At 31.9% G+C, this 25,398-nt stretch overlaps 1 protein-coding gene across 2 annotated transcripts in view; it reads left to right on the top strand.

Moving 5' to 3' along the window:
- Window positions 1-25,398, top strand: part of LOC107443515 (uncharacterized) — a 244,531-nt gene that overhangs the window by 136,791 nt on the left and 82,342 nt on the right. For both annotated transcript variants that reach the window (XR_015432458.1, XM_087158966.1), the window contains exons 3-4: window positions 14,303-14,379; window positions 21,185-21,354. Coding sequence is in view for 1 of the 2 variants with exons in the window: in XM_087158966.1 (XP_087015092.1) it covers window positions 14,318-14,379; window positions 21,185-21,354 (232 nt within the window). In the remaining variant the exon portion in view is untranslated. The remainder of the gene's footprint in view (window positions 1-14,302; window positions 14,380-21,184; window positions 21,355-25,398) is intronic.

The following is a 25,398-nucleotide window of genomic DNA, read 5'->3' as shown; positions in this document are numbered from 1 at the left end:
TCGTGAAAGTTTTATGTTTGTGAGGTTTTATTTTCGTTTTGCTGATCAACGTGTAGAACGATTAAATATGTAGCTTAGTTGACAGGAAGAAAAAGACAACCTCGACAAGATTTCAAAAAAAAAAAAAAAAAAAAAACAAGATGCAGAAACTAAAATTAGCATTTCTTTCTTTCATTGTTTTCACTAAAATACGTCAATGTTTTAGGGTTTTTATCAGTTTAATTATAAGCAAGGTCTTTTTTCAGTTTTAAGCAGTGTATAAATTCAGTTTCATAAAAGAAAAAGTTAATCAGTAAGCATTGATTGATCTACGTTATGTTATCATATTTTCAACATTTCTCACGTTTCTTCTAGAAAGCAGCTAGTAAGGACACTGATATATGCAATTAAAAATAAAATATTTGGTTAACACATAACAGAATGTTTCGTTCAATACCAAAATTGGTTGGTGATTACAATGCGCTCAAAATGCGATTATTTAAATTTAAAAGATACTTACATACGTTTCTGAATGTTTTCATAAATTATGTTAATGACATATGGTAATACATTATTGGTAGGCTGATGGTGGTGCCAAAACTATAATCACTTACATAGATTAAAAAGTTGAGTAAAATTAGTCCAATTGTGGAAAACTGAATAACAGTATAAGAGCTGAGGTTTCGTGATAGTTTTGAAAAGATTTTTTGGTGAATAGATCTTATTTCTGTTGATCATAATTATTTTTAAAGGCTGTATTATTTAGTCATATATTAATCTTTTAATTCATAAAATCCCAAATAATTAAAAGTACAAACTTTTCAGTATTTTGCGACGCAAAGAATGTTCCAGATGCACTTGGCAAACAAGTATAACTTTTTCGAAGTAATCTAAAGTAAAAAAAATAGTGCGTGGTGTCCCTCCGCGCGGAAGAAGTTAAACTTCGCAACCTGCGACGTTAATTCTAGAAGAATCAGCTGTCGTAGAAGGATCACTAGTTCTATTCAACGACTCTTTTTCCTGCTCCGCTCGCTTCCGTGCTCTGTAATCACGGTAATATTGTGCATTTTTCCCTCGTGGACCTCTTGAACCAGTGGAAGTGCTTGTGGTTGCCTCATCGTCTCGCCCTGGAAAATGTATTTGTAATAATAATGTATGTGAATGCGTCATAATGTAATTTCAGAAGAGAAAACCTTACAATCAATTCATATTCACAAGAGACGTACCTTGACATAATCTTAAATCCGTTGCGTTGTCCGTGGGATTGTTTTCACTCATTTTTTACGTTATCCATTAAATTTGAAAATAGAAAATACTATCCTATTAAATTATATGTGTATCAAAACAAACTAAAAAAATATCTATAGAAAAACAATACTTTTATGACTTTTATTATTTTTATGCTAGTGAGAACCAAAACAATATGGAAATGAATGAGGGAAAACTGGATCCTATCACGTGATTTCCCGGCCAATAAAAAATGTAGCGTTAAACGTTTAACGCAACCTTGTTGGAAGTCGCATAAGAAGTATAACTTCAATAACAAGAAAAAGTTGTTTGGTTGCCTAGCAACCAGCTAGAGTTGCAGTTATTACATCAGCAGACGATTTAAAACAATTATTCAAACTTACTGTTTATTGATGACGGAACATCTTTATTGCCACTATCCACTGCAGGTTCACAAGCTATGGCAGACGTTACTGGGGAAGAAATTGATTATTGTGAGCGGCCTCAGATCCTTGCAGGAGATTTTAATGTGAATTTCTCGTTACCTGAAGCTGAAACATTATTAACCTTCCTTAAAGACAAATTTGGATTGGAAATGATAAATGGTAGGAATGATGCAACAGGGGGAACTACCATTGATGCAGTTTTTGCAAGAAATATTGAAAAAATAGAACTCAAACATTTCGTATCTTACTTTAGTTATCATAATCCCATTGTAAATGTTATAGATTTGGATATTTCTCCACTCGAAAATGATAATTAAAATATGCGATCAATTGTGAATTGTAAGCAATGTTAATAAAGTTTGTCTTAAAGAAACAATATGATTTCACTAAAAATCAATTTCTACCCCTTCCTATTTTCATTTCCACATAACAAAGTTTCACTTCTTCCGCGCGGAGTGACTCCACTCACTATTCTTTTTTGATTATGTAAACATACACAAAGACCATAAATGGAAACGTTACTTTTAAACGAGCTGGAATAAAACGAGCTAACGAATTAAACGAGCTAATGGAACGTTTTTAAGTAACGAGCAAAAGCGAAGGCTTAAACGAGTAAAAAATAAAATGTTTTGATTTCAAAAAGCAGCGAGTAAAAAATACAAGTACAAAGTAAAGAAAAGTAACGATTTTAAAGTATATTTCGAGAAAATTAAATATTCAAAGTAACCGTAAATTTCATTAAAAAATGTAATATTTTTTTTTTTTTTTAAATTCATTTTATTTCAATTTAAATGTATAAAACTTTAAAATGCAGAAAAATGGTGCGAAATTGTATTTAAATAGTGAACGTTGAAATATCTAGAAACCTAAACAGAAATCAAAATTCAATGTTAGCATTTAAAAAGGAGTTTTAAATTAATTTTAAAACTTCAGATATTTTGTTTTTACTTTCGGAACTTGTTGTAATAAATTAACTTATTTTGTTTATAAAGTACGAAAATAAAAAAAAATGAATTTATTTACAGGTAACATTTTAAAATCCAAAATATATATTTAGTTTTAATAAAAGTTTTAAAAACTAAATTTGAAATTTAAATAACTGCGTATTTTTAATTTGTTGTTAATTTTTTGAATAATCAAAAATTAAGCGGTAAAGTTTTGTTTTTAAATTTATTCTTGTGATGAACTAAATGTTTACATGTTGAAATTCAAAGAAGGAGAAAAAGTAATTTGTATTCAAAATCAGAGAAGAAATAAAACTAGAATTTTGTTAATGCTAACTATATTTTAATTAAATGAAGCGTATTTTTTATGTTTTAAAACTTAAATGTCAAAAAATGTAATCTATGTGCCAGAAATGTTTGGTCTAGTAGATTCAAATAAATTATTGAAAATTATTCGGAAAAATAAACATGATGTTATTGTTAATTTGCGTCGCACTAGAGATGCACAATGGGCTATTGGCGACGGTCTGGGAAACATCCCGGAGGATGATCCGAAGACATGCCATCACAATTTTGATCCTCTGCGGAGGGGATGGCACCCCCGCTTCGGTAGCCCGACGACCTGCGCGCGAAGTCGAGCACTTTACGGTAGCATAGTTTAACGAGGACCAATACCGCACACCCTCGGTCCCTACGCAGACTGATCCAAGGTCCCCCACCCGCACACTGACCGTAGCCAGTGATGCTTGACTTCGGTGATCTGCTGGGACTGATCGTTAAGACACGCGATCGTTAAGATCCATTTATGGCACGCGACACAATATTTTGGGCACTCCACCGATCACAATTGTTGTTACACTATGAATTGTTATTACACAAATGTTATTACGCTATGAAGCATATGTAACAATTAAATTAAAATTCACAAAAAACAAACAAAAGAATAAGCAATTATTAATAAAAAAAATAAAAATTAATACTAAAAAAACAATTAATAACCGTAAAAAACAAGCTAACAATAAATAACTAGTAAAAAAATCAACAGTTCTGCTTAAACTAACATCTTACAACCTAATATAACTTATTGGTCATTTAATCGGCAACAACGGAAGTCATATTGATGTTAATTTAAGTTGAATTGCGTGTATAACTGAGACATTGCAAAATGTATATTTTTTTTCAATGTAAAAAAAGTTTTGAGTTGATAGTATTTAGTATTATTATTTTCCCAATAATCACGAAGTTAAAACTATTTGACGGCACGTCTATGACCTCATTAAGCAATTTTTTAGAGAAAATGGCACGTTGGTGCATAAAAGTTCGCCACCCCTGCCGCCACCTATCCGAAATCATAAGACCCTCAATACACTTTCTCCTACTTACCGGCGGCTAGCCAAAAAAATATTTCCAGGAGCGTTTTTGGAATCAAACTGGCAGTACTCATATACACTCAGAGATAATTCATACAGGACAGAGAAGCAGTACTTGTGACAAATCTCAAATCTGCGCCCTCTAAAAAATATTAGATTTTCTATTTTTTAAGATGGACCTATTTTATCTATTTATTCTATTTTTTAAGATTTCATAAGACCCTCAATACACTTTCTCCTACTTACCGGCGGCTAGCCAAAAAAATATTTCCAGGAGCGTTTTTGGAAGCAAACTGGCAGTACTCATATACACTCAGAGATAATTCATACAGGACAGAGAAGCAGTACTTGTGACAAATCTCAAATCTGCGCCCTCTAAAAAATATTAGATTTTCTATTTTTTAAGATGGACCTATTTTATCTATTTATTCTATTTTTTAAGATTTCATAAGACCCTCAATACACTTTCTCCTACTTACCGGCGGCTAGCCAAAAAAATATTTCCAGGAGCGTTTTTGGAATCAAACTGGCAGTACTCATATACACTCAGAGATAATTCATACAGGACAGAGAAGCAGTACTTGTGACAAATCTCAAATCTGCGCCCTCTAAAAAATATTAGATTTTCTATTTTTTAAGATGGACCTATTTTATCTATTTATTCTATTTTTTAAGATTTCATAAGACCCTCAATACACTTTCTCCTACTTACCGGCGGCTAGCCAAAAAAATATTTCCAGGAGCGTTTTTGGAATCAAACTGGCAGTACTCATATACACTCAGAGATAATTCATACAGGACAGAGAAGCAGTACTTGTGACAAATCTCAAATCTGCGCCCTCTAAAAAATATTAGATTTTCTATTTTTTAAGATGGACCTATTTTATCTATTTATTCTATTTTTTAAGATTTCATAAGACCCTCAATACACTTTCTCCTACTTACCGGCGGCTAGCCAAAAAAATATTTCCAGGAGCGTTTTTGGAAGCAAACTGGCAGTACTCATATACACTCAGAGATAATTCATACAGGACAGAGAAGCAGTACTTGTGACAAATCTCAAATCTGCGCCCTCTAAAAAATATTAGATTTTCTATTTTTTAAGATGGACCTATTTTATCTATTTATTCTATTTTTTAAGATTTCATAAGACCCTCAATACACTTTCTCCTACTTACCGGCGGCTAGCCAAAAAAATATTTCCAGGAGCGTTTTTGGAAGCAAACTGGCAGTACTCATATACACTCAGAGATAATTCATACAGGACAGAGAAGCAGTACTTGTGACAAATCTCAAATCTGCGCCCTCTAAAAAATATTAGATTTTCTATTTTTTAAGATGGACCTATTTTATCTATTTATTCTATTTTTTAAGATTTCATAAGACCCTCAATACACTTTCTCCTACTTACCGGCGGCTAGCCAAAAAAATATTTCCAGGAGCGTTTTTGGAATCAAACTGGCAGTACTCATATACACTCAGAGATAATTCATACAGGACAGAGAAGCAGTACTTGTGACAAATCTCAAATCTGCGCCCTCTAAAAAATATTAGATTTTCTATTTTTTAAGATGGACCTATTTTATCTATTTATTCTATTTTTTAAGATTTCATAAGACCCTCAATACACTTTCTCCTACTTACCGGCGGCTAGCCAAAAAAATATTTCCAGGAGCGTTTTTGGAATCAAACTGGCAGTACTCATATACACTCAGAGATAATTCATACAGGACAGAGAAGCAGTACTTGTGACAAATCTCAAATCTGCGCCCTCTAAAAAATATTAGATTTTCTATTTTTTAAGATGGACCTATTTTATCTATTTATTCTATTTTTTAAGATTTCATAAGACCCTCAATACACTTTCTCCTACTTACCGGCGGCTAGCCAAAAAAATATTTCCAGGAGCGTTTTTGGAATCAAACTGGCAGTACTCATATACACTCAGAGATAATTCATACAGGACAGAGAAGCAGTACTTGTGACAAATCTCAAATCTGCGCCCTCTAAAAAATATTAGATTTTCTATTTTTTAAGATGGACCTATTTTATCTATTTATTCTATTTTTTAAGATTTCATAAGACCCTCAATACACTTTCTCCTACTTACCGGCGGCTAGCCAAAAAAATATTTCCAGGAGCGTTTTTGGAAGCAAACTGGCAGTACTCATATACACTCAGAGATAATTCATACAGGACAGAGAAGCAGTACTTGTGACAAATCTCAAATCTGCGCCCTCTAAAAAATATTAGATTTTCTATTTTTTAAGATGGACCTATTTTATCTATTTATTCTATTTTTTAAGATTTCATAAGACCCTCAATACACTTTCTCCTACTTACCGGCGGCTAGCCAAAAAAATATTTCCAGGAGCGTTTTTGGAATCAAACTGGCAGTACTCATATACACTCAGAGATAATTCATACAGGACAGAGAAGCAGTACTTGTGACAAATCTCAAATCTGCGCCCTCTAAAAAATATTAGATTTTCTATTTTTTAAGATGGACCTATTTTATCTATTTATTCTATTTTTTAAGATTTCATAAGACCCTCAATACACTTTCTCCTACTTACCGGCGGCTAGCCAAAAAAATATTTCCAGGAGCGTTTTTGGAATCAAACTGGCAGTACTCATATACACTCAGAGATAATTCATACAGGACAGAGAAGCAGTACTTGTGACAAATCTCAAATCTGCGCCCTCTAAAAAATATTAGATTTTCTATTTTTTAAGATGGACCTATTTTATCTATTTATTCTATTTTTTAAGATTTCATAAGACCCTCAATACACTTTCTCCTACTTACCGGCGGCTAGCCAAAAAAATATTTCCAGGAGCGTTTTTGGAATCAAACTGGCAGTACTCATATACACTCAGAGATAATTCATACAGGACAGAGAAGCAGTACTTGTGACAAATCTCAAATCTGCGCCCTCTAAAAAATATTAGATTTTCTATTTTTTAAGATGGACCTATTTTATCTATTTATTCTATTTTTTAAGATTTCATAAGACCCTCAATACACTTTCTCCTACTTACCGGCGGCTAGCCAAAAAAATATTTCCAGGAGCGTTTTTGGAAGCAAACTGGCAGTACTCATATACACTCAGAGATAATTCATACAGGACAGAGAAGCAGTACTTGTGACAAATCTCAAATCTGCGCCCTCTAAAAAATATTAGATTTTCTATTTTTTAAGATGGACCTATTTTATCTATTTATTCTATTTTTTAAGATTTCATAAGACCCTCAATACACTTTCTCCTACTTACCGGCGGCTAGCCAAAAAAATATTTCCAGGAGCGTTTTTGGAAGCAAACTGGCAGTACTCATATACACTCAGAGATAATTCATACAGGACAGAGAAGCAGTACTTGTGACAAATCTCAAATCTGCGCCCTCTAAAAAAATATTAGATTTTCTATTTTTTAAGATGGACCTATTTTATCTATTTATTCTATTTTTTAAGATTTCATAAGACCCTCAATACACTTTCTCCTACTTACCGGCGGCTAGCCAAAAAAATATTTCCAGGAGCGTTTTTGGAAGCAAACTGGCAGTACTCATATACACTCAGAGATAATTCATACAGGACAGAGAAGCAGTACTCGTGACAAATCTGAGCCCTCCAAAAAATATTAGATTTTCTATTTTTTAAGATGCCGAGTAAAAGTATTATTTGAAGAATGTAGTCATTTTGGCTACAGAGAAAAAATATCATCTAATCAAAAATGTGCTAAAAACTGTTCCAATTTTAATAATCTCTCATTTATGAGGTAGATTACGGAAATAAAACAATTACAAAATACTTTTGCCATTCACTATTAAATCAGATGAAACAAAAGTAAAGAGAACTCAACAAACAGAATAAAGTACAGTTAAAGTTTAATGTTCTTCAAACATGATACGGTTAGAAAAATGTTGCTTTTGAGTATTTTGAAACAGAGCTATTTAGAAATAAATATCACTCATAATTAGAAATTAAAAAAGAAGCTGTTAGTTGAAAAAAATAAATCATTTTTTGCGAACTGCAAAATAATAATAACCATGAGCAATAGTATCATGCTAAATTATGTTTCTCTCTCTTACAATAATCTCTACAGTTAACACAATTAATCTCTATTCTGATGGGATGGAATGAAAGAAAAACGAGTTTTGCTTAATTTAATAACGTAAATCCACCGGAAAAGCGAACAAATTATAATAAATAGAAAATTAAAAGTTTTTTAGCTTTATTAACCTCTTTTAGGTCAGACATATAAATTTTATAAAATGTGGTATTATTTTCATTGAAATATGCTTACATTACATTCCTTAAGACACAAAAAATTTTCGTGTGTAAAAAAATTATATTTTATTTAAGAAATAAAATGGGGCGTATAGGCAGCATTCATCAAATCAATGAACAAACCATTTTGATGAACGCTTGTTTTTTTTATGAAATTTGTTTTATTTTTTATTTACTGACTTGCAACTTTAATCTATCATGAAAACATAATGATAAATCTCAAAAGGAATAATTATGCATTTTCAAAAAATGTTAAGTTAAAAAAACTTTAATAGTTAAAAAATTTCGCAACAGAAAGTGTTTACTACTCTAATTGAATTACAATTCATTTTTTTTTTTTTAAGAACCCTTCAAAATAGCAGAAAAATAAAATTAAGAGAAAATATACGTCACAGTGTTAATGAAAAATATTTATTGAAATGGTGCGTAAAAACTTGATAAGTGACATTTTCAGGAGGCTAGTATCAGGGTAGGAAAAGAAAGTGGTATCGAAACTATTTTATTCTAAATTTATTGGAGGGTGGGACTAATAATTTTTAATTTATTTTATTTATCATTGACTACTTTGAAATAAAAATCATTATTCAAATCATCAATCATGCAATCCAGGGTTGCCACAGACTACTTAAATGCGACTATTTGCTTCTATTTTCGGCCTGGCGACTTTTTTTTGCCTGAAAAGGCTAAAAAAGCAACTATTTTCAGGAATCGGCGACTATTGGGAGTCTTTTTTACTCTTGGCGAAGTTTTTTAGCCAAAATTAACGTTATAGTCACCAGTAGTTGGCACTTGGCTCCGCCTTCATCGCGTTTTATGGGACGATACTATTCCACGAATTTTGGGAGAACGTTGTGAGCAATCCTGAACAAGGTTGCTATTTGGCGATCGTAAGGCAAAAATATTTATATCGCGATTTTTATCTGCATTTTTTTAACATTAACTATTTCATAAATTTGATGATATTTCGCGCCATTTTTTATGATATTTCTTTCTTTCCAGTGAATAGTTTGTCTTTTTTGAGATATTTTTCTGGAAGAAAAGGAGGTTTTTAAAATTAAAATCTATTTAATTAGCTAGAGAAACGAAAGGTATAATAGCAGATGATAAAGCAAAGTAAGTGACTGAAAAAGAAGTCACTGTTTGCGTTTGGTGCGCATTAAGGGTTGTCTCAATTTCAAGCGAGGAAATGTTTCTCTTCTTTCTCCTGCGCTGAAATGAACTCAGCGTCCGAGGAGGTGGAGCCAGGTGCCAACTACTGGTGAACGAACTATACTTTTCAGTTTCCTCGGGTGCCGCCTACCACGTGCTTGTGCTCCGTGACGTCATCACGCTAACCCCTCCCTTGTTATTTCACCCCACTGAAGGAAAAAGATAAATAAAGCATAATTAATTTTAATTTTTACTTTCGTTCCTGCACGCATTTTTTTGAAAAATAAATACGAAAAAGGATGACGTTTTTTTAGAATTAGTCTATTAATTAATTAACTACTTAAAATTTTTTTTACAGTTATGAGATTTTTAAGATTCAAAGACATTATATGGCTACATATAATTACATTAAGTCTAAGAGCATTTTAAAAAATAGGTTGTTGAAAGATCTCCATTGCCTTAAGGAAGATAAAATATCATGCATTGAAGGTATGAATTCCGTTGGCAGACTCGCTAATTCTTTTTCATTTTTGGGTATCAAGTAGCTTGATGATAAAGGTGAATGGAGAGTTTTACAATAAGATATTTTAAGCAGTACAGAATCAGCAATTCCAAAAAGTTTAAAGAGAATTGATCATTTTTGGAGGGATGCACTTTATGAAAAAACATCTCTGGGTATGTTGAAATATCCCTCACTAAGCAAATTGATCAAATCTTGTTTGTCATTAAGTCATGGCAATAGTGATGTTCCAAAGTGGTTTTTCCATATCGAAAAGAGTCCTTGCTGAAGAAAAGGCGCTGATGTCAGATCGGCTTCTGAATGATAGATTAATAATTATAGATTCTCTGAGGCCATATTTTAGTGTTGCCCAGTTCGAGATCAACAACTTCTTAAGTTGGCTTATTGTGCTCGAAAGTCGTATGAGAGTTCCATAGAAGAGCAAGAAAAGTTGGAAAGAAGAAGAGAAGTGTCTTCAAGAGGAAGAACAAGAAAAATTAAGAGGAAAAAAAACTTGATTAAAAACTGTCAAAGCTACAAGAATCTGTGACCTAGCTAGAAAATAAAGCCCTTTTAATAAACCAACCTAAAAATGAGTTAAAATGACAAGTTGTCAGAAGAAGCAAATGAAAGACTTAAAGAAGCCCTTAAGGCTAAAGATATGCTAGGAATTAGACTTGCACAAAGCATGATTGAAGGTAGTCTGCAATTGCGACATAAAGAAAAAGAGCATGAAACAAATGAACAAAAAATAAACCAAATTGTTAATAAAAGAAAGCAAACTCTTATGCAATCATTTATGTCCAAAGAGCCAAAAATTTAAATTTCCATTAGATTTAATGAAGTACTTGTTATTTTTTTCCCTCTGAGGTGTAGTTTGTTATTTTTAATTGTTTTTTCCTTCTGTTAGCATTAATATTTTATTGTATTTCGACTTTTATTTAGGTACCTATTTTCTAAAATGAAAACTTTCATATTTGTACAAAACGTTTTTTTTTAATTGGAGTACACATCACAGTATTTATAATTTTAGTTATTTGGCTACTATTTTTGATAATTTTTTGTTCCTGTTCAGGCAACTATTTTCATAGTTTTAGGTAACTATTTTCATGCTTGAGGCTACTAAAAGCAACTATTTTTGTTCATTTTTTACTGTGGCTACCCTGCAATCGTACTAAAAGCTAATGTAGATTATTCATTTTAAAGTGTAAGGGGAAAAAAAACAGTTTCGTTACATTAAACATTCTTATATTGATTCAACCACTTTCTGATATTTTCTCTGGTTCATTAATTCCCATAAAAATTTCACCTACTTGATACTTTAATCTCAGTTTGTAGTTCACTAAGCCCTTCAATTCAAAATATACCCATTTAAGTTTTGAGCATGATTTCGTAGTGCTGCTTGGTATTGATTTTTTTTTCTTTTTTTCTCTTCAGAAGAACAGGTATTCAGCTAACATGATAATAAAGCTTGTATAAGGTGATTTTTATATATTTTATAAGGAACTATGAAAAAAAAATAGTTTTGTTAAATTCGAACTTTAAAAAAAAATTGTGTGGTTGGTGTGGCAAATCGTGATTGCATCTCCTTGAAAACTTAAGTGCGGCTTGTCCTCTAGCCGCAAACAAGCCAACTATTCTCTTCAATTTTCAAATCCAACTATTTTCTTCAATTTTTCACTTGAGAGCCATGATGGCTTAGGGATGTCTCACAATGTCTGGGCCAATGTCTCACAAACCACGGAACCCAGGGCACGTACCAATCACGATTCCACAACAAAACCGATCAATGCCAGAACTGCAGGTGCTTGGAGGACTTAGAGCACATACTATTTGCATGCCCAGATTTTCAAGATCTGCGATCTTCATACTTTCCATCTAATACGACTATGGAAACTATCAAAAATCTCTGGACGATCCCGAAAATCAGCAAGGGAATCGAACTTATCATAAAAAGACATTTTGAACTGAATTTAACGGAATCCTTAGACTAGAATGTATCTGATTTCTGGGAATGGCGACACAACTATATCTTTCATGTGACAGGTATATCCGCAGGTACTCTCATCGCTATGAATTGCATCCACTTCAAATGTCTTTGTGAATTGAGTTCTTTTCATCTGTAAATATTCATGATTCACTGTTACCTTAATTATAGCTTAATATTAGCTCATCTTTCAATCTGTAATTGCTCACCATCCACTATATTTTCAATTTTATGTTCTTTTATGTTTTAAATTCTTTGTGTTATAATTATGTTTGTAATCTATCAGTTCTCCCTGGATGCCCCCTGACGGGGGCGGGACAGGGTTGAATAATACAATGATGGCTTAGGGAATAGAGCATTCGCCTTCCATTGCGGGGAACTGGGTTCGAATCCCAGCGATAACTGGTCTATACGAATTCTGTATCCGGCTTCAAACGTCCACCAGTGCTGACGTAAATTAACCTTAGTGGTAGACGGGTCATGGGTTAGAGTCCCCTTCCCGTTAGACAAACCGTGGGAGGTTTTCGTAATTTTTCTCTCCATTTAACGCAAATGAGGAGTAGTTCCATCTAAAATTTCACCACGAAGGCAAATTTCTCCCAATGCTTGTTCAAGGTGTTGCATTGTCTTCTAGATTGGGTTCAAAATTATTAGACTACTGAGTTGAACCATAGTAGTCAACTCTGAAAATTGGGTCGGCTGTTTAACGACGGTGGTAAAATTTATTACTTCACGCAACTATATGACTGTAACATACATCTTAAACTTTGCAATATTCATGATTTGCATTGTATTGTTACTACGTAAGATTAAAGCTTTACTTAAAAAATACTATTTTTGATCTTTGAACATGCATGTAAATTACCAAAACAATAGAATTAAGGGTCCCCTACATATAGAAAAATAAAGATTTTACTTTCTCCATCTTAACCTCGCGTGATTTATGTCTGGAATTTTCTTAAAAATATTTACAATCCTTATGTTGAATTCTCGGTAATTTCGATAAATAGTTTAATACAACATATTTCAAAGAATAAAATTAAACAAAAAGTATTCAGAAATGAAGAAATAAAGAAATTCAGGACACATAAATCACCATATGTTAGCAGGGGTCTGTTTAGAAGAAATTTGGGTCCGTTAACGGACCCTTCACAAAATATCTTTTCATAAAAACGGACCCTTCGCAAAATATTTTAACTTAAAAACGGACCCTTCAGAAAATGATTTTACTTTTAATCGGATCCTTCACAAATTTGTTAATCTTCAATATTGTTTTGTTAATCAAATAAACCCTTTCCAGGGCAGTAAACAAGAAAGATGGATGTAAATGAATTAAGTTTTGCCTTCCGCAGACGATACTTCATTATTCGTCCGAAATGAATTTTCTGCGTTCAGCAGTAAAGGCTAAATACCAAATATTTGTATGTTGCATCTCTAATTTAGAAACAGCAATTGCTGTTTATTTTTGAAAAATTAATTTTTTTATTATAATTTTACACTGCCGAGCATAATCTTGTATCTATTTACAATTTAAAAACTCCTTGAAAAAGTTTTTTGCAATAACCGGACCCTATTTGCACCAATTCATAAAAGCGGACCCTGGTTAAAAGAATGTGAGTAATTTTTTCACAATTTCACGAAAAACGGAACTTTCACAAAATGTGTGGACAGACGTTAGCAAGGAGGAAGTGGTATGCGTTTTCCATCAAAAAAGGACCCTATGAGTATAGCTTTAAAATTTGCAATAGTACAAGCTAGTTCTTAATTATTCTATCTTTGTGAAGCTGTATTTAGTTACATATAAAAACATTAATGAATTTGTTTTCATTTTTATTTCATTGTTTTTAAATAAATTTAAAAGTAGAATGAATAGTGTTACATAAAATCAATATTTTAGAGATTCAATATTTTTTTTTTATTTATTGAAACTTATGTTCCGTATTGTATGGTTATTAAATGGATTTATATCAATTACTTTGCATGGGAAATGTTTTTTTTTGTTTGTTCTTAATTAATCCAATAATATCATCAAAAAAATTTTCATTAGTCCAGTCATTATAGCATATCGAAAGGGTGTTCTTTGGAAAAATTAATAACCATTTGTCATGCTATTATAAATTATTTCTGAAAAATAAAAAAAATAAAATAAAAAACGTAAAAAAATAAAATAAACGTAACTTACTGAGTTTTCATTACTGCATCACTTTAAAATAAATTTAGTCTTTAAAAGTTTTCAGTTTTTTTTTAAGAGAAATTCAATCTCTAAAAGTGATATAAGTTACTATTGCATCCAACCACCATTTTTTCAATTCATTCTGGGAATACTATATTAATAATTAAAATTTGATCAAATCAATATCTCATTATTATCTGTATTATATGTTTAGCATTAATAAATATTTTTTTCCAGGTATCCATTAAGAATATGGAAACTAAAAAGCGTAAAAATGAAGCGAAAATTCCAAGCAAAAACCATTATACTAATAAGTAAGTAAAACACAAGTTTTGATGAAACTACCATTTTTAGTTTGCGAAAGCTTATTTTTTCCTAGCGTGGGCATAAATGTTATTTTTCATGTATTTTTCATATTTTCAAATATTATTTTCATGTTTTCAAATACATATATTTTCTAATTTTCAATATTTATTTTCATATTTTAAATATATATTAATATCATCAAATACATATATTTCATGTTATAATCTTAAGATTTCGAAAATGTAAGGGAGAGGTTTCTACTTTGAGATACTCTTTGAGATAATTATTGAGATATTATTTAAGATACTCTTCGAGATAATTTATAACTATTAAGATGTTGTAATTGTTGTACCGAATGTATAAAGAAAAAAAAGCGAATATCGTGAATAACTTATGATAAAATTTTCATGTTGTAGGACTTATACTTATTTAATTACCGTCGATATTCTAAACTACGAAATCAGGCACAAAAAAGTACTTCTTGCGGATAAACGTACTTTTTTTTATACGAATTCAGATTTCTGACCCCTAAAAAATGGGTTACCGCAATCCGAAAAATTTAGTCCCAATAATTTAAGCAAAAAAGCATTCGGAAGTTGGAACTTAATTTCACTTTTTTTTCTTCAGTATTTTGCTCTGTCTCGAAAACTTTTTTAGTAAATCAAGAAATATTTGCACCTAATTATAAAAATCGTTTATCCAAAGATGTAATTAACTAATTTTTAACAATCTTTTATTTTTTTTGTTTTCGGAAAAAATTCTGAATTGTAAAGCGTTTGAATATTTTGGCATAAATTTAAAATTTCCCTGTGGCAGAATTTTTTCGGGATGTCTGCGACAAACTTCTCCAGCATTAATATATAATTCTCTTTAAGATATTTTTAATTATAACAATTTCCAATTTAAAGTAACAGAAACTTTGTGTTTACAGAAGAAAGTATAGAATAAATTTTAATTGTGAAATTTTTATTTTTTTAAATCTAATATTATAGATGCTTTCTCTCATTTTGTAGGCGGAAAAATACACAAATTATTTCCTCTTTTTAAATTTGGTTAATTATTATAAAAATTAAAATTCGTAAAAAATTTAAGCGACGATAAATTAAAATATTTGCATAAATTAAAAGTCATAAAATACAGTAACTCCAAAATAAAGATCGACCACGAAATCAGGCGAATAGGACTAAAAGATATATTTAAATTAGTGTGTGTGTAACATGGTGTTCTTTAAAGAATGAAAGAACATAATTTCTAGAGCAAACTATTTTTTAACTTTCACGATTTCTGAATTTTTTAATTTATATTATTAATTTGAAATTCTAGATGAAGCCAGTCATTACGTACTTTTTTTTTAAACCCCAAATGAGAAAAGAAAAATCACGATTACTTCTTTCCTCTCTGGTGCGGCATGAAGACATCTTTGAAAAAAAAATTCTGCAGGAAACAAAATTTTGCTTGGATTAAATTATATATATATATATATATATATATATATATATATATATATATATATATATATATATATATATATATATATTTAAACAAAAGGTTTATATGAGGCCGGGATAGCCTGGTCGGTAGGGCGCTGGGTCCATATCCAAGAGGTCGTGGGTTCGATCCTCGCCGGCCGAAGACTCCCCGTGTAGTAAATGGTGACTGATGCACGTTAAATCTGTCGAGTCTCAAAGTCCTCCATGTTCCCACAACAAATCAATACCTCTGGGGGTACTGATCCAGGAGTTTCCTTGTCTTCTGGATTGGTTCAAAATTACAAGGCTACGGAGTTGAACGTAAGTAGTCGTAAACCCATGAAATTGGGTCGGCTGTTCAACGACGGTTATAAAATAAAATAAAAAGGTTCATATGAGAAATATGACTATAAAAAGTTAATACAACAATAAAACTAACATAAATGCGTGACAAAATTTGCTTAAACATACTGACTTTGAAGAATTTCTTTTAAAAATATTATGGGAGGCAAAATACATTTAATGCATAATTGCATACATTGAATCTCTGAAATAAGTGAATTGTTAAAGAACTCTCCCTTCCACATACATTACATAATGAGGGTTATATAGGATCAAAATTTTGAATGCAGACATTGAAATTAGACATTTAAAAAATAATTCGGTTTTCCAGAGTCTCTTTTGAGGTACTTTTATCATTATACAATTAAAAAGAAAGCGATGGGAAAAAGTGACTGGTTGTATGTTTAATTTAATTCGCCACATTTTGTTTTGTTGACTCGCCATATGGCCAGCGGCTATGTATCCGATTGTTTCTTAATGTGCGACAACTTCTTTTAACATTATTCTCCTTAACCTATAATTACAAGAATTTTTGTGCTTATTTACTTTTATGCCATAAAGCAGAAGACCTGGGACTGCAATCAACATGCCCTGTAAAAAATATCATGTTAGGTGTACAAACAATGTATGTTTATTTTTATATCCCTGCAGAAAGTTGTCTGAGTCGGAATAAAAATTGTCAGCTGCTAATGATTTTTTTTTACAATTCAGTATACATTCATGCTAAATAAGTTTTTAAGTTAAATTAATTAAGTTTCTTTCTTTTTGAATTTAAGTTTGGAAAAAAATAATCGTCATTGAAAAAATAGTGATAATTCAATTAGCGAAGCATAATAATACCAGCTGAGGAGACCTTCTAAAAATTTGTAATTATCAAATAAATTGTTGCAATACATTGGGTTTTTTCTGCTTTTGAATTATTTTGGGTCTTTATATGTAAACTAGGTATATTTTCAAATGCTGTCAACTATTTGAAAATATATTCTCAAATATTGTTAAAAGCTGTTTCCTCTTAAAGCAAAAGTGTAAGAACGTTAAAACTAGCTAAGCACGTTAAAACTAGCTTCCGATTACGGAAATTTTGCCATCAGTTTACGGTTGAAAAATAGTTTCTGGATCAAAAAAAAGTATTTTAATTCAAGAACATAGTTTTTTTGAAAACAAAGAACATAGCACATAATTTTTTGTAAAAAGCATTCCAATATACACTACTGGCCATTAAACTAGCTTAACCAAGAGGGAATGCAAATAACAGATTGATATCTATTGGGCACATACATTATAATTGGAAGAACAAGTGATTAAATTTTTAAGATATTTGGATTTATGGATCCTGAGGAATCAGTACTCAGAGCAGCCTCCCATGGCAGCAATAACAGAAGTTATTCCCCTGGGCATCGAATGGGATAAAGATTGGATAGAATAAACGGGTACAGCATTCCATGCTGCTTCAACATTATGCCACAATTGGTCGACCTTAGTGACTGACGAGTGGTGGTGTGCCAGGCGTTCGGCAACCATTGACCAGACGTTTTCAATTGGTGTAAGAGAACGTGCTGGTCTGGGCAACAGGCGAACATGTTCTGTGTGAAGGAAGGTCAGAACAGTGCGAGCAACATGAGGTCGTGCTTTGTCCTTCTGAAACGTAGCGTTATGGAGGCCTCGAGTTTAAGGCAGAGCAACTGTCCCCAACACATCAGAAATGTAACGACTGCTGTTCAAAGTGAACAAGATGTGATCGAGACGTGTATCTAATGGCACCCCATACCATTACTCCAGGTGATGGGCCTGTATGACAATGTCGAATGCAAGCTGAAAATGTGAGTTTGCCACGATGTCGCCAAACACGAATGCGGCCATCATGATGCTGTATACAGAACCTGGATTCGTCTGAAAAGACAACGTCATGCCATTCCTGCGTCCAGGTACGTCGCTGATCACACCATTGGAGACGCTCTTGCCTGTGATACAGCGTCAGGGGTAGCCGAAGCCGTGGTCGCCGTGCTGACAGTACATGCTGCTGCAAACGTCGTCAAACTGTTGTCTTGCAAATGTCCCCATTTGTTGACTCAGGATTCGTGACGTATCTGTACGATCTCTTAAGGCCATGTGGATAACATCTAGACTGTTAGTGATGGAGGGGGGGGGCTGAAATCCTGCACGGTGTTCCCTATGACCGTCATGAACCTATCGATTCCATATTCTGTTAACAGCCATGGGATCTCGACCAAAGCAAGCAGTAATACTTCGGTATGATAAACCGCAATCCCGGTAGTCCACAATTTGACCTCGATCAAACTCAAACAGTGATTTTGAGTTAATTCTACTGTAATTAATTCTACTGTAAAAATCCTATCATTAGATCAAAATTTAGTCAACTATCTTTTTTGCTGCCGCTAAAACGATACGTGTAAAAAAATTAACAATTCATAGATTTATTTTTCGAAAAAATACCTTCTTAATGAACATTTTCGTATTCTAGAGACCTTTCTAATTATTATCATACTTGAGTCATTTTAATATTTGGGTGTTGTTCGTCTAAAAAAATAAATTTTTTTTCCAGAAATTCTTGGAAACTTTAGATGATTTCTCACTGTATCATCTTTATCAACAGACAGTTACAATGTTTTAAGTTCCTTTTTTGAATGCTTTCCTAAAGTCAATAAAATAATGGTAACTTATAATACAGTTGTCTTTAGTTTTTCTACGAATGTCTCGGAAGGCAAGAAGTTGATCTGTTGTAGATCTTTGAAATCTTTATCCACAATTGTAGTTACCAATCCCATATATTTTAAATGCCGTAATGATGCCATGGAAATGCACTTTTAAATAAGACATTAAAGTTTCTGTTTTAAAGAAGTAGGGCAAGATGTGTCTTTTCTTCCATTCAATATGTACAATCCTCAAAAAAAATATATATAAAGATATCACCCTGAATAACTTTCGTTCTAATGATCGGATTTTCACGAACTAGGCGTCAATCGTAATGGTTCCTGGGGGGTGACCTCAAATATTCTAATTAATTAGTGCTAACTATTAATTAAGTTACAAAATTGGGCATTAAAACGTACTTTCTCTGAATAAACATGTATTATTTCTTACATATTTGGATTTTTAACCTTCAAAACATAGGGGTTAGCCGAAATCTGGGAAATGTGGTCCCCATAGTTTGGTCAGGAGAGCGATTCAAAGTTTGGACCCCTTAATGTTAATTTTACTTTTTGCGTTTTTAGTCATATTTTAAAAACTAATTAAACAATTAAAAAAAATTCTCCCACTCATGAAACTCATTGACCCAAAAATAATTTCTTGCAAAAAATAATTTTTAATAATTATTTATTATTTTTTATCATTTAATTAAATTGAGGATGAAAAATTTTTAAATTATGAGGTATGAATTTTTTTATACCATATTAATCTACATATTTTTCAATTGAAAAATCTAAAGTTTCAACTGTTTTTATTTATTAGAAGCTGAGAAAAATTAAAATTAATTATTTTTAAAAAAATAATTTGGTGACACTGAAGAAATAATTAAATGGGCGATTAATATTAAAATATGATAAACTTACGAGGAACTTGACTTCGCGCGTAGCGTAAAATTTCATTCATATTTTTTTCGCTAATGCTAATCTTTTTATTTTTATTTCTTTCAAACTATAAAATACGATGTTTCTTTTTTAGTCGTTTAATAATTTATTTGCAATTTAGTAAAGAGATTTGAATAAAACATTTTGAATAAAAAACACTTTATTCAATGAATGTCTAGTTTTATAAAAGCGTGCTTCTGATGGTGGAATACACCAGATTGTGCTTATTTAATTTGATTATTTTTTATTTTTTAATTTTTTTTTCTCAATAACTGATACAATTTCAATAATATACATGCGTATGCATAGATTTGGAATAATATATTTATCAATTTCTTGAATATATATTTTATAAATATTAATAAAAATACGTAGTCAGCATTTTTAAGCATCTCTCACATCATTGCAAATTTCTCAACATCTTATATTTCGTCTTAATCTTAAAAGAAATTTTTAATCACCTGTCCTGGAGTGTTTCGCAGAACTATTTTACCAACTATTTAATTAAATTTTTACATTTTTAAAAATCTTATTCCTTACGCTACTACGTTTATTATTTCTTGATTAATATACTAATCATTTTTTAGTACTTTAATTTAGATTTTTTTTGAAGCAAAGTTCCTTTTTAAATTATTGTCAAGTTTTTTTAAAAAGAATTATTGTCTGCTAGCTAACAATAAAACCTTGTTAAGAAATTAAAAACAATCCGCTGTTTAAAGTTATTTGATGCAAAACATCTGATTATTTACTAAGGATACTATTTTTTTTTCTTCGAAAAATGAATATAAATTATTGATCGTCTTTTTTTTTTTTTTTTTTGCTAATGCTCTTCGTTAATGCTCTTAATTACTAGCATCATTTCGACCATTTTTCGTTAGCTAGAGTGCCCAAATTTCAAATGGAGCCCTATGCCTGATGACAAAGCAAGTTTCGGTTTCCCCTAAAGATAACAAGCAAACTTTATTTATTCGTCGTTATATCACTTTCCGACAGACACAAAAGTAAAATTAGGAAGAAAAAAAAACAAGTTTTTAAAATTGTTTTAATAGGAAAAAATAACCGTATTTTCTTAACGCCAAATAAATAACAAAATGAACCACCGTAAAAGTTCACCCCTCATCTGACGATTGCAATGCGCCCTGTGTTTTTTCGTCTTTTGCGTGATTAAAAAATAAATATTCTCCCTTCCTTACAGAACACATTAAAAGCGTTCAGCGTAAAATTTCAATTTTATCCAATTTTTTCAATAAAATATTCAATTTTTTCAATTCTTTTTAAATAAAACGCAAAATGTGTCAGGCAAATTCAATTTTTCAAAGGTATTCCTATGTTATTGCATATAAGATTTCTTTTCGATATTTCTTTAATTCATTATCTCTACAAATTAAAAGTCTTTTTTTTTTTCATTTCAGTGTTGCTGTGCGTATTCAGCGAAATCAGGCTGAGAAGCAAAGGCGTGACCGACTCAACGACCAGGTTGCTCAGCTGGCCACTATTGTACCCCCAGTTCTAAATGCTTCAAAGCCTCTTGACAAAGTTAGCATCTTGAGACTATCAGCGTCATGGATGAGGCTAAACTACAGTGAGTATTATGATCTCTCATGTATTCAGAAATTTTTGCGTGTAGTTCAAAGATTGGATATTATCTTAGAATGAATGTGTATGAGATATGCTTGGAGTATTTTAAGTACTTTTCGGTTAACCGGGCTCAAGAAAATTGAACTATCGTTTTTTAAAATTTACTAGGAGGCTCCGCACCCTGCTCGCTGACGCTCGCCAACCCCCGAGAATTGCTACGCAATCCTATGTGGTTCACGCCGTGAACCATGGTTCGCTGCGCTCGCTCGCCAATGAACACAATGTTGTAGCACAAAGACATAATATATTATCATCAAAGACATAGTATTTTATCATCAAAGACATAGTATTTTATCATCAAAGACATAGTATTGTACTTATGTAGAAGAATTCTACCAATGTTCTTATTGGCTTTTAAAAAAGTATATTAGCTATTTAGATTGTACATGGTGAAAAAATCAAAACATTAGCTAAATAAGAAACATATTAGCAAAATAATTTATCAAATATTGCTTCACTAATATTCTGCATTTTAAAGCGTGAAAATTCAATGCATAAATGAACGCGAAATATAAAAAAAATTCAATGCATTCAATACAAACACTTAAACGTTTTTTAGACGTTTAGGTAGCTCCCAGTAGAAAAATATCAATTCAACAACGACCTTTTAAAGCATTCTCACTTCAATTAATTAATTAATTCCTAATTGAGTTTAAATTAAATATTGTCATGTCTTTAGTGCATGAATCTGAATTGAACAACCTGATAATGCTCACTCTGGTTATTGTTATCTGGTTGCTCACTACGTGCTCTTGCGCGCCGAATCCAATCAATTAAAAATGAAAACTGTTGCCAGCGCGAGAAAAGAAATATCATCGGTTTTATTGATACATACATACATACGTACGTATTAGCGTTTTATATAATATAGATTATATATTAATTCAACTATTTTTAAATTTAAAGTTACTATGTATTGTTATACATTAATCTTCGTGTCCCGCAGTGGACTGATCGTTAAGACACGGTTCCCAGCAGATCGCCGAAGTCAAGCATTACTGTCTGCGGTCAGTGTGCGGGTGGGTGACCACTAGGATCAGTCTGCGTAGGACCGAGGGTGTGCGGTATTGGTCCTCGTTAAACTGTTCTATCGTAAAGTGCTCGACTTCGCGTGCAGGTCGTCGGGATACCGAAGCGAGGGTGCCGTCCCCTCTGCAGAGGACAAAATTGTGATGGCATGTCTTCGGATCATCCTCAGGGATGTTTCCGGATAGCCGATAGCCCATTGTGCAGCTCTAGTGCAACGTAAATGAACTACAACAACATTAATCTTCGTAGGTCTTGAATAAAAGCGCTTTTTGGTCATGCTAGAAATAATAACTTAAATGATAAAGACAAGATATTTCTCCGATCAAGTTATACGCCTCACATTACCAGGACCCAGAACAGTTGTGATTACCACGCTTCTTTTTACAATAGGACTATCCGGCCTCCTCTGGGATATAATGTGGCCAACAAGGACAGACCGCTTCGTGATTCCACAACCACATTGCCCATCGCTTCGTGGCTTTAGATTGGTATGCTGCTTTCGGCAGTTATCTCTTAGTGGAATAGGGTGAACTAGTGGGCTGCGCCCCCTGCACTCTAACGCTCGCCAACCACCGAAAATTGCTACGCAATCTTATATTATTTGCTTCGCTCGCTACTAACTTAGGTACATTGCAAATGCACAAAATTCTAAGAGTTCAAAACAATCATTCAAATCCATATAACAACTTTTTTTTTTAAAAAAAAAACTACATCTTTTTAGTCATTAAAATAAATTTGAATTCAAATAAATGACATGTAATTCGTTAAACCTATTAGAAATGTGCTATAGTATGAAATCTTACGATAAAATTGCTAAAACTGATATCTCTTTAAAAAGGTTAAAATTTTGGCTATAATTAAGTCTATTAAAAATTGAAATAAGTGAATTGCAATGGAAAGACCTGCATAAACAAATAAATTCGTGATATAAATCAAAAATCGTCAAATAAATTCGCAATATATAAATTCGTGAAAAAAGCGCTTTCGACAAAATACTAAAATAGAGATCTATCGACAAAGACTACTCACTTCTGCCTAGCTTATGCTATCTCTGGTTATTTCAGTTTCCGTTTTTAAAAGCGCTATATGTTGAGCCATCTCAGCTAGATTTGGCATGTGACATTTTTAGCGGCAATCATTGGTCGATTTTCTAGGGTTGCCATTCGGGGAGTTGTAATGAGGCTTTTTTTGTCGCCGTGTAAGAGAAATATATATATAGATTGGAGGAACATTGTACTCCCGAATTCATTATTACGAAATATCACAAATAAAAAAAATATTGAAATGAAGCTTTTTTAGTGTCTCCCTTTATCAGAAACACTTGGTCAAAATTAAAGATTCCATCTTGGTGGCAAACTTAGAATCAGAACACATTTCAATTGGGTTAATTTCACCCTAATTACCCCGATAACTTCGAAATGAGATTCTTTCAGTTTTTCTTTACATCTGATAAAGAACACGTGATACAAATTTTAAAATTGTCATAGTGGCTAACTCTTGTTTACGTATATTTCAAATGGGGTTAATTACGCCTAAATATACCATTAATCACGAAATATTAAATATTAAGTAATTCCTGTTTGTCTTATAAATATATTATCCAACTTTGACCCATCTTTGTTGGTATAGTTGGTTTTATAACTGCAATACCGGTAGTATTTAATACCCCATTTAATTAAGCATCATTGAAGCCAACTATAGTTTGGCGATTTTTTACAGCCATCGAAGTAAGTACTGCAATTAGTTCGCCAATAATGATTATTATGTATTAGTGTCCTTACCAATACAATTAAACTTTGGTAATTGGTACAAGTTGAAATAATAAATACGTTTCATCTTAAAAAAGTAATTTAATGCAGAAAAGGTTTTTATTCTTACATAAGAATCCTAAAAAATTGCATTAATGTTATTGACACTAATGATGATGATATTGGTGATAGGTACAAATTGAAGCTACTAAATATGTAATTTATCTTTATTTCGATGGGATGAACTTTTAAAAACATTTTTTGCTTAGTGAGACCCCTACCCACGCTGAGGGGGTGTTATGTACGCCACTGTCGATAGAGTTAATTAACATTTAATTTCAGATTCCCCAATATTCAGTTATTAATAATTGCTTATGTGTGTGGTGGGTTGTGCTTGGGCATTACCCAGGACCCCACATTCCTAATGAGTAGTTTCGAGAGACTGGTGAGCTCAGCAAACAGAGGGTGGGTCAAACTAATAAATTTAATAAAACCTTTTTAATTTTAGTCACGTGAGTATTTTTTCTACAGCAGTCTACAGCAATCTCTCACAGAAAAATGTAATTTTTTTAACCTAATGAAAATAATAATAAGCGATAACTAATTTTACAACTTCGTAACTATTTTCGATAATAATATAGATCAGCGGTGGCGAACCTTTATGCACCAATTTGCCATTTTTTCAAAAAATTGTTTAATGAGGTTATAGACGTGCCGTCAAACAATTTTGACTTCGTGAATATTGGGAAAATAATAATACTAAATACTATCGACTCAAAACTCTATATTTACTATGAAAAAAAAATACATTTTGCAATGTCTCAGTTATACGCGTAATTCAACTTAAAGCAACATCAGTGTGACTTCTGTTGTTGCAGATTAGATGAATAGCTTATATTAGGTTGTAAGATGTTAGTTTAAGCTGGATTGTTAAATTTTTTTTGCTAGATATTTATTGTTAGCTTGTTTTTTTATGGTTATTAATTGTTTTTTGGAATTAATTGTAAATAGTTTTGTTAATAATTTTTTTTTGTGAATTTCAATTTAATTGTTAATATGCTTTATAGTGAACTTTGTGATCGGTGGCGTGCCCAGAATATTGTGTCACGTGCCATAAATGGCACGCGTACCATTGGTTCGCCATCCCTGATATAGATGAACGCCTCAAAACAGAAAACTGATTTTTTTATTTTTTTATCTTGTGATAATTG

The sequence above is a fragment of the Parasteatoda tepidariorum genome, chromosome 3 (genome assembly GCF_982258835.1).
Source record: "Parasteatoda tepidariorum strain Cologne lab strain chromosome 3, Ptep-v5.0, whole genome shotgun sequence".
Taxonomy (NCBI): domain Eukaryota; kingdom Metazoa; phylum Arthropoda; class Arachnida; order Araneae; family Theridiidae; genus Parasteatoda; species Parasteatoda tepidariorum.
Note: the sequence above shows the minus strand (reverse complement) of the source record. Positions and strands in the feature narration are given on the sequence as shown.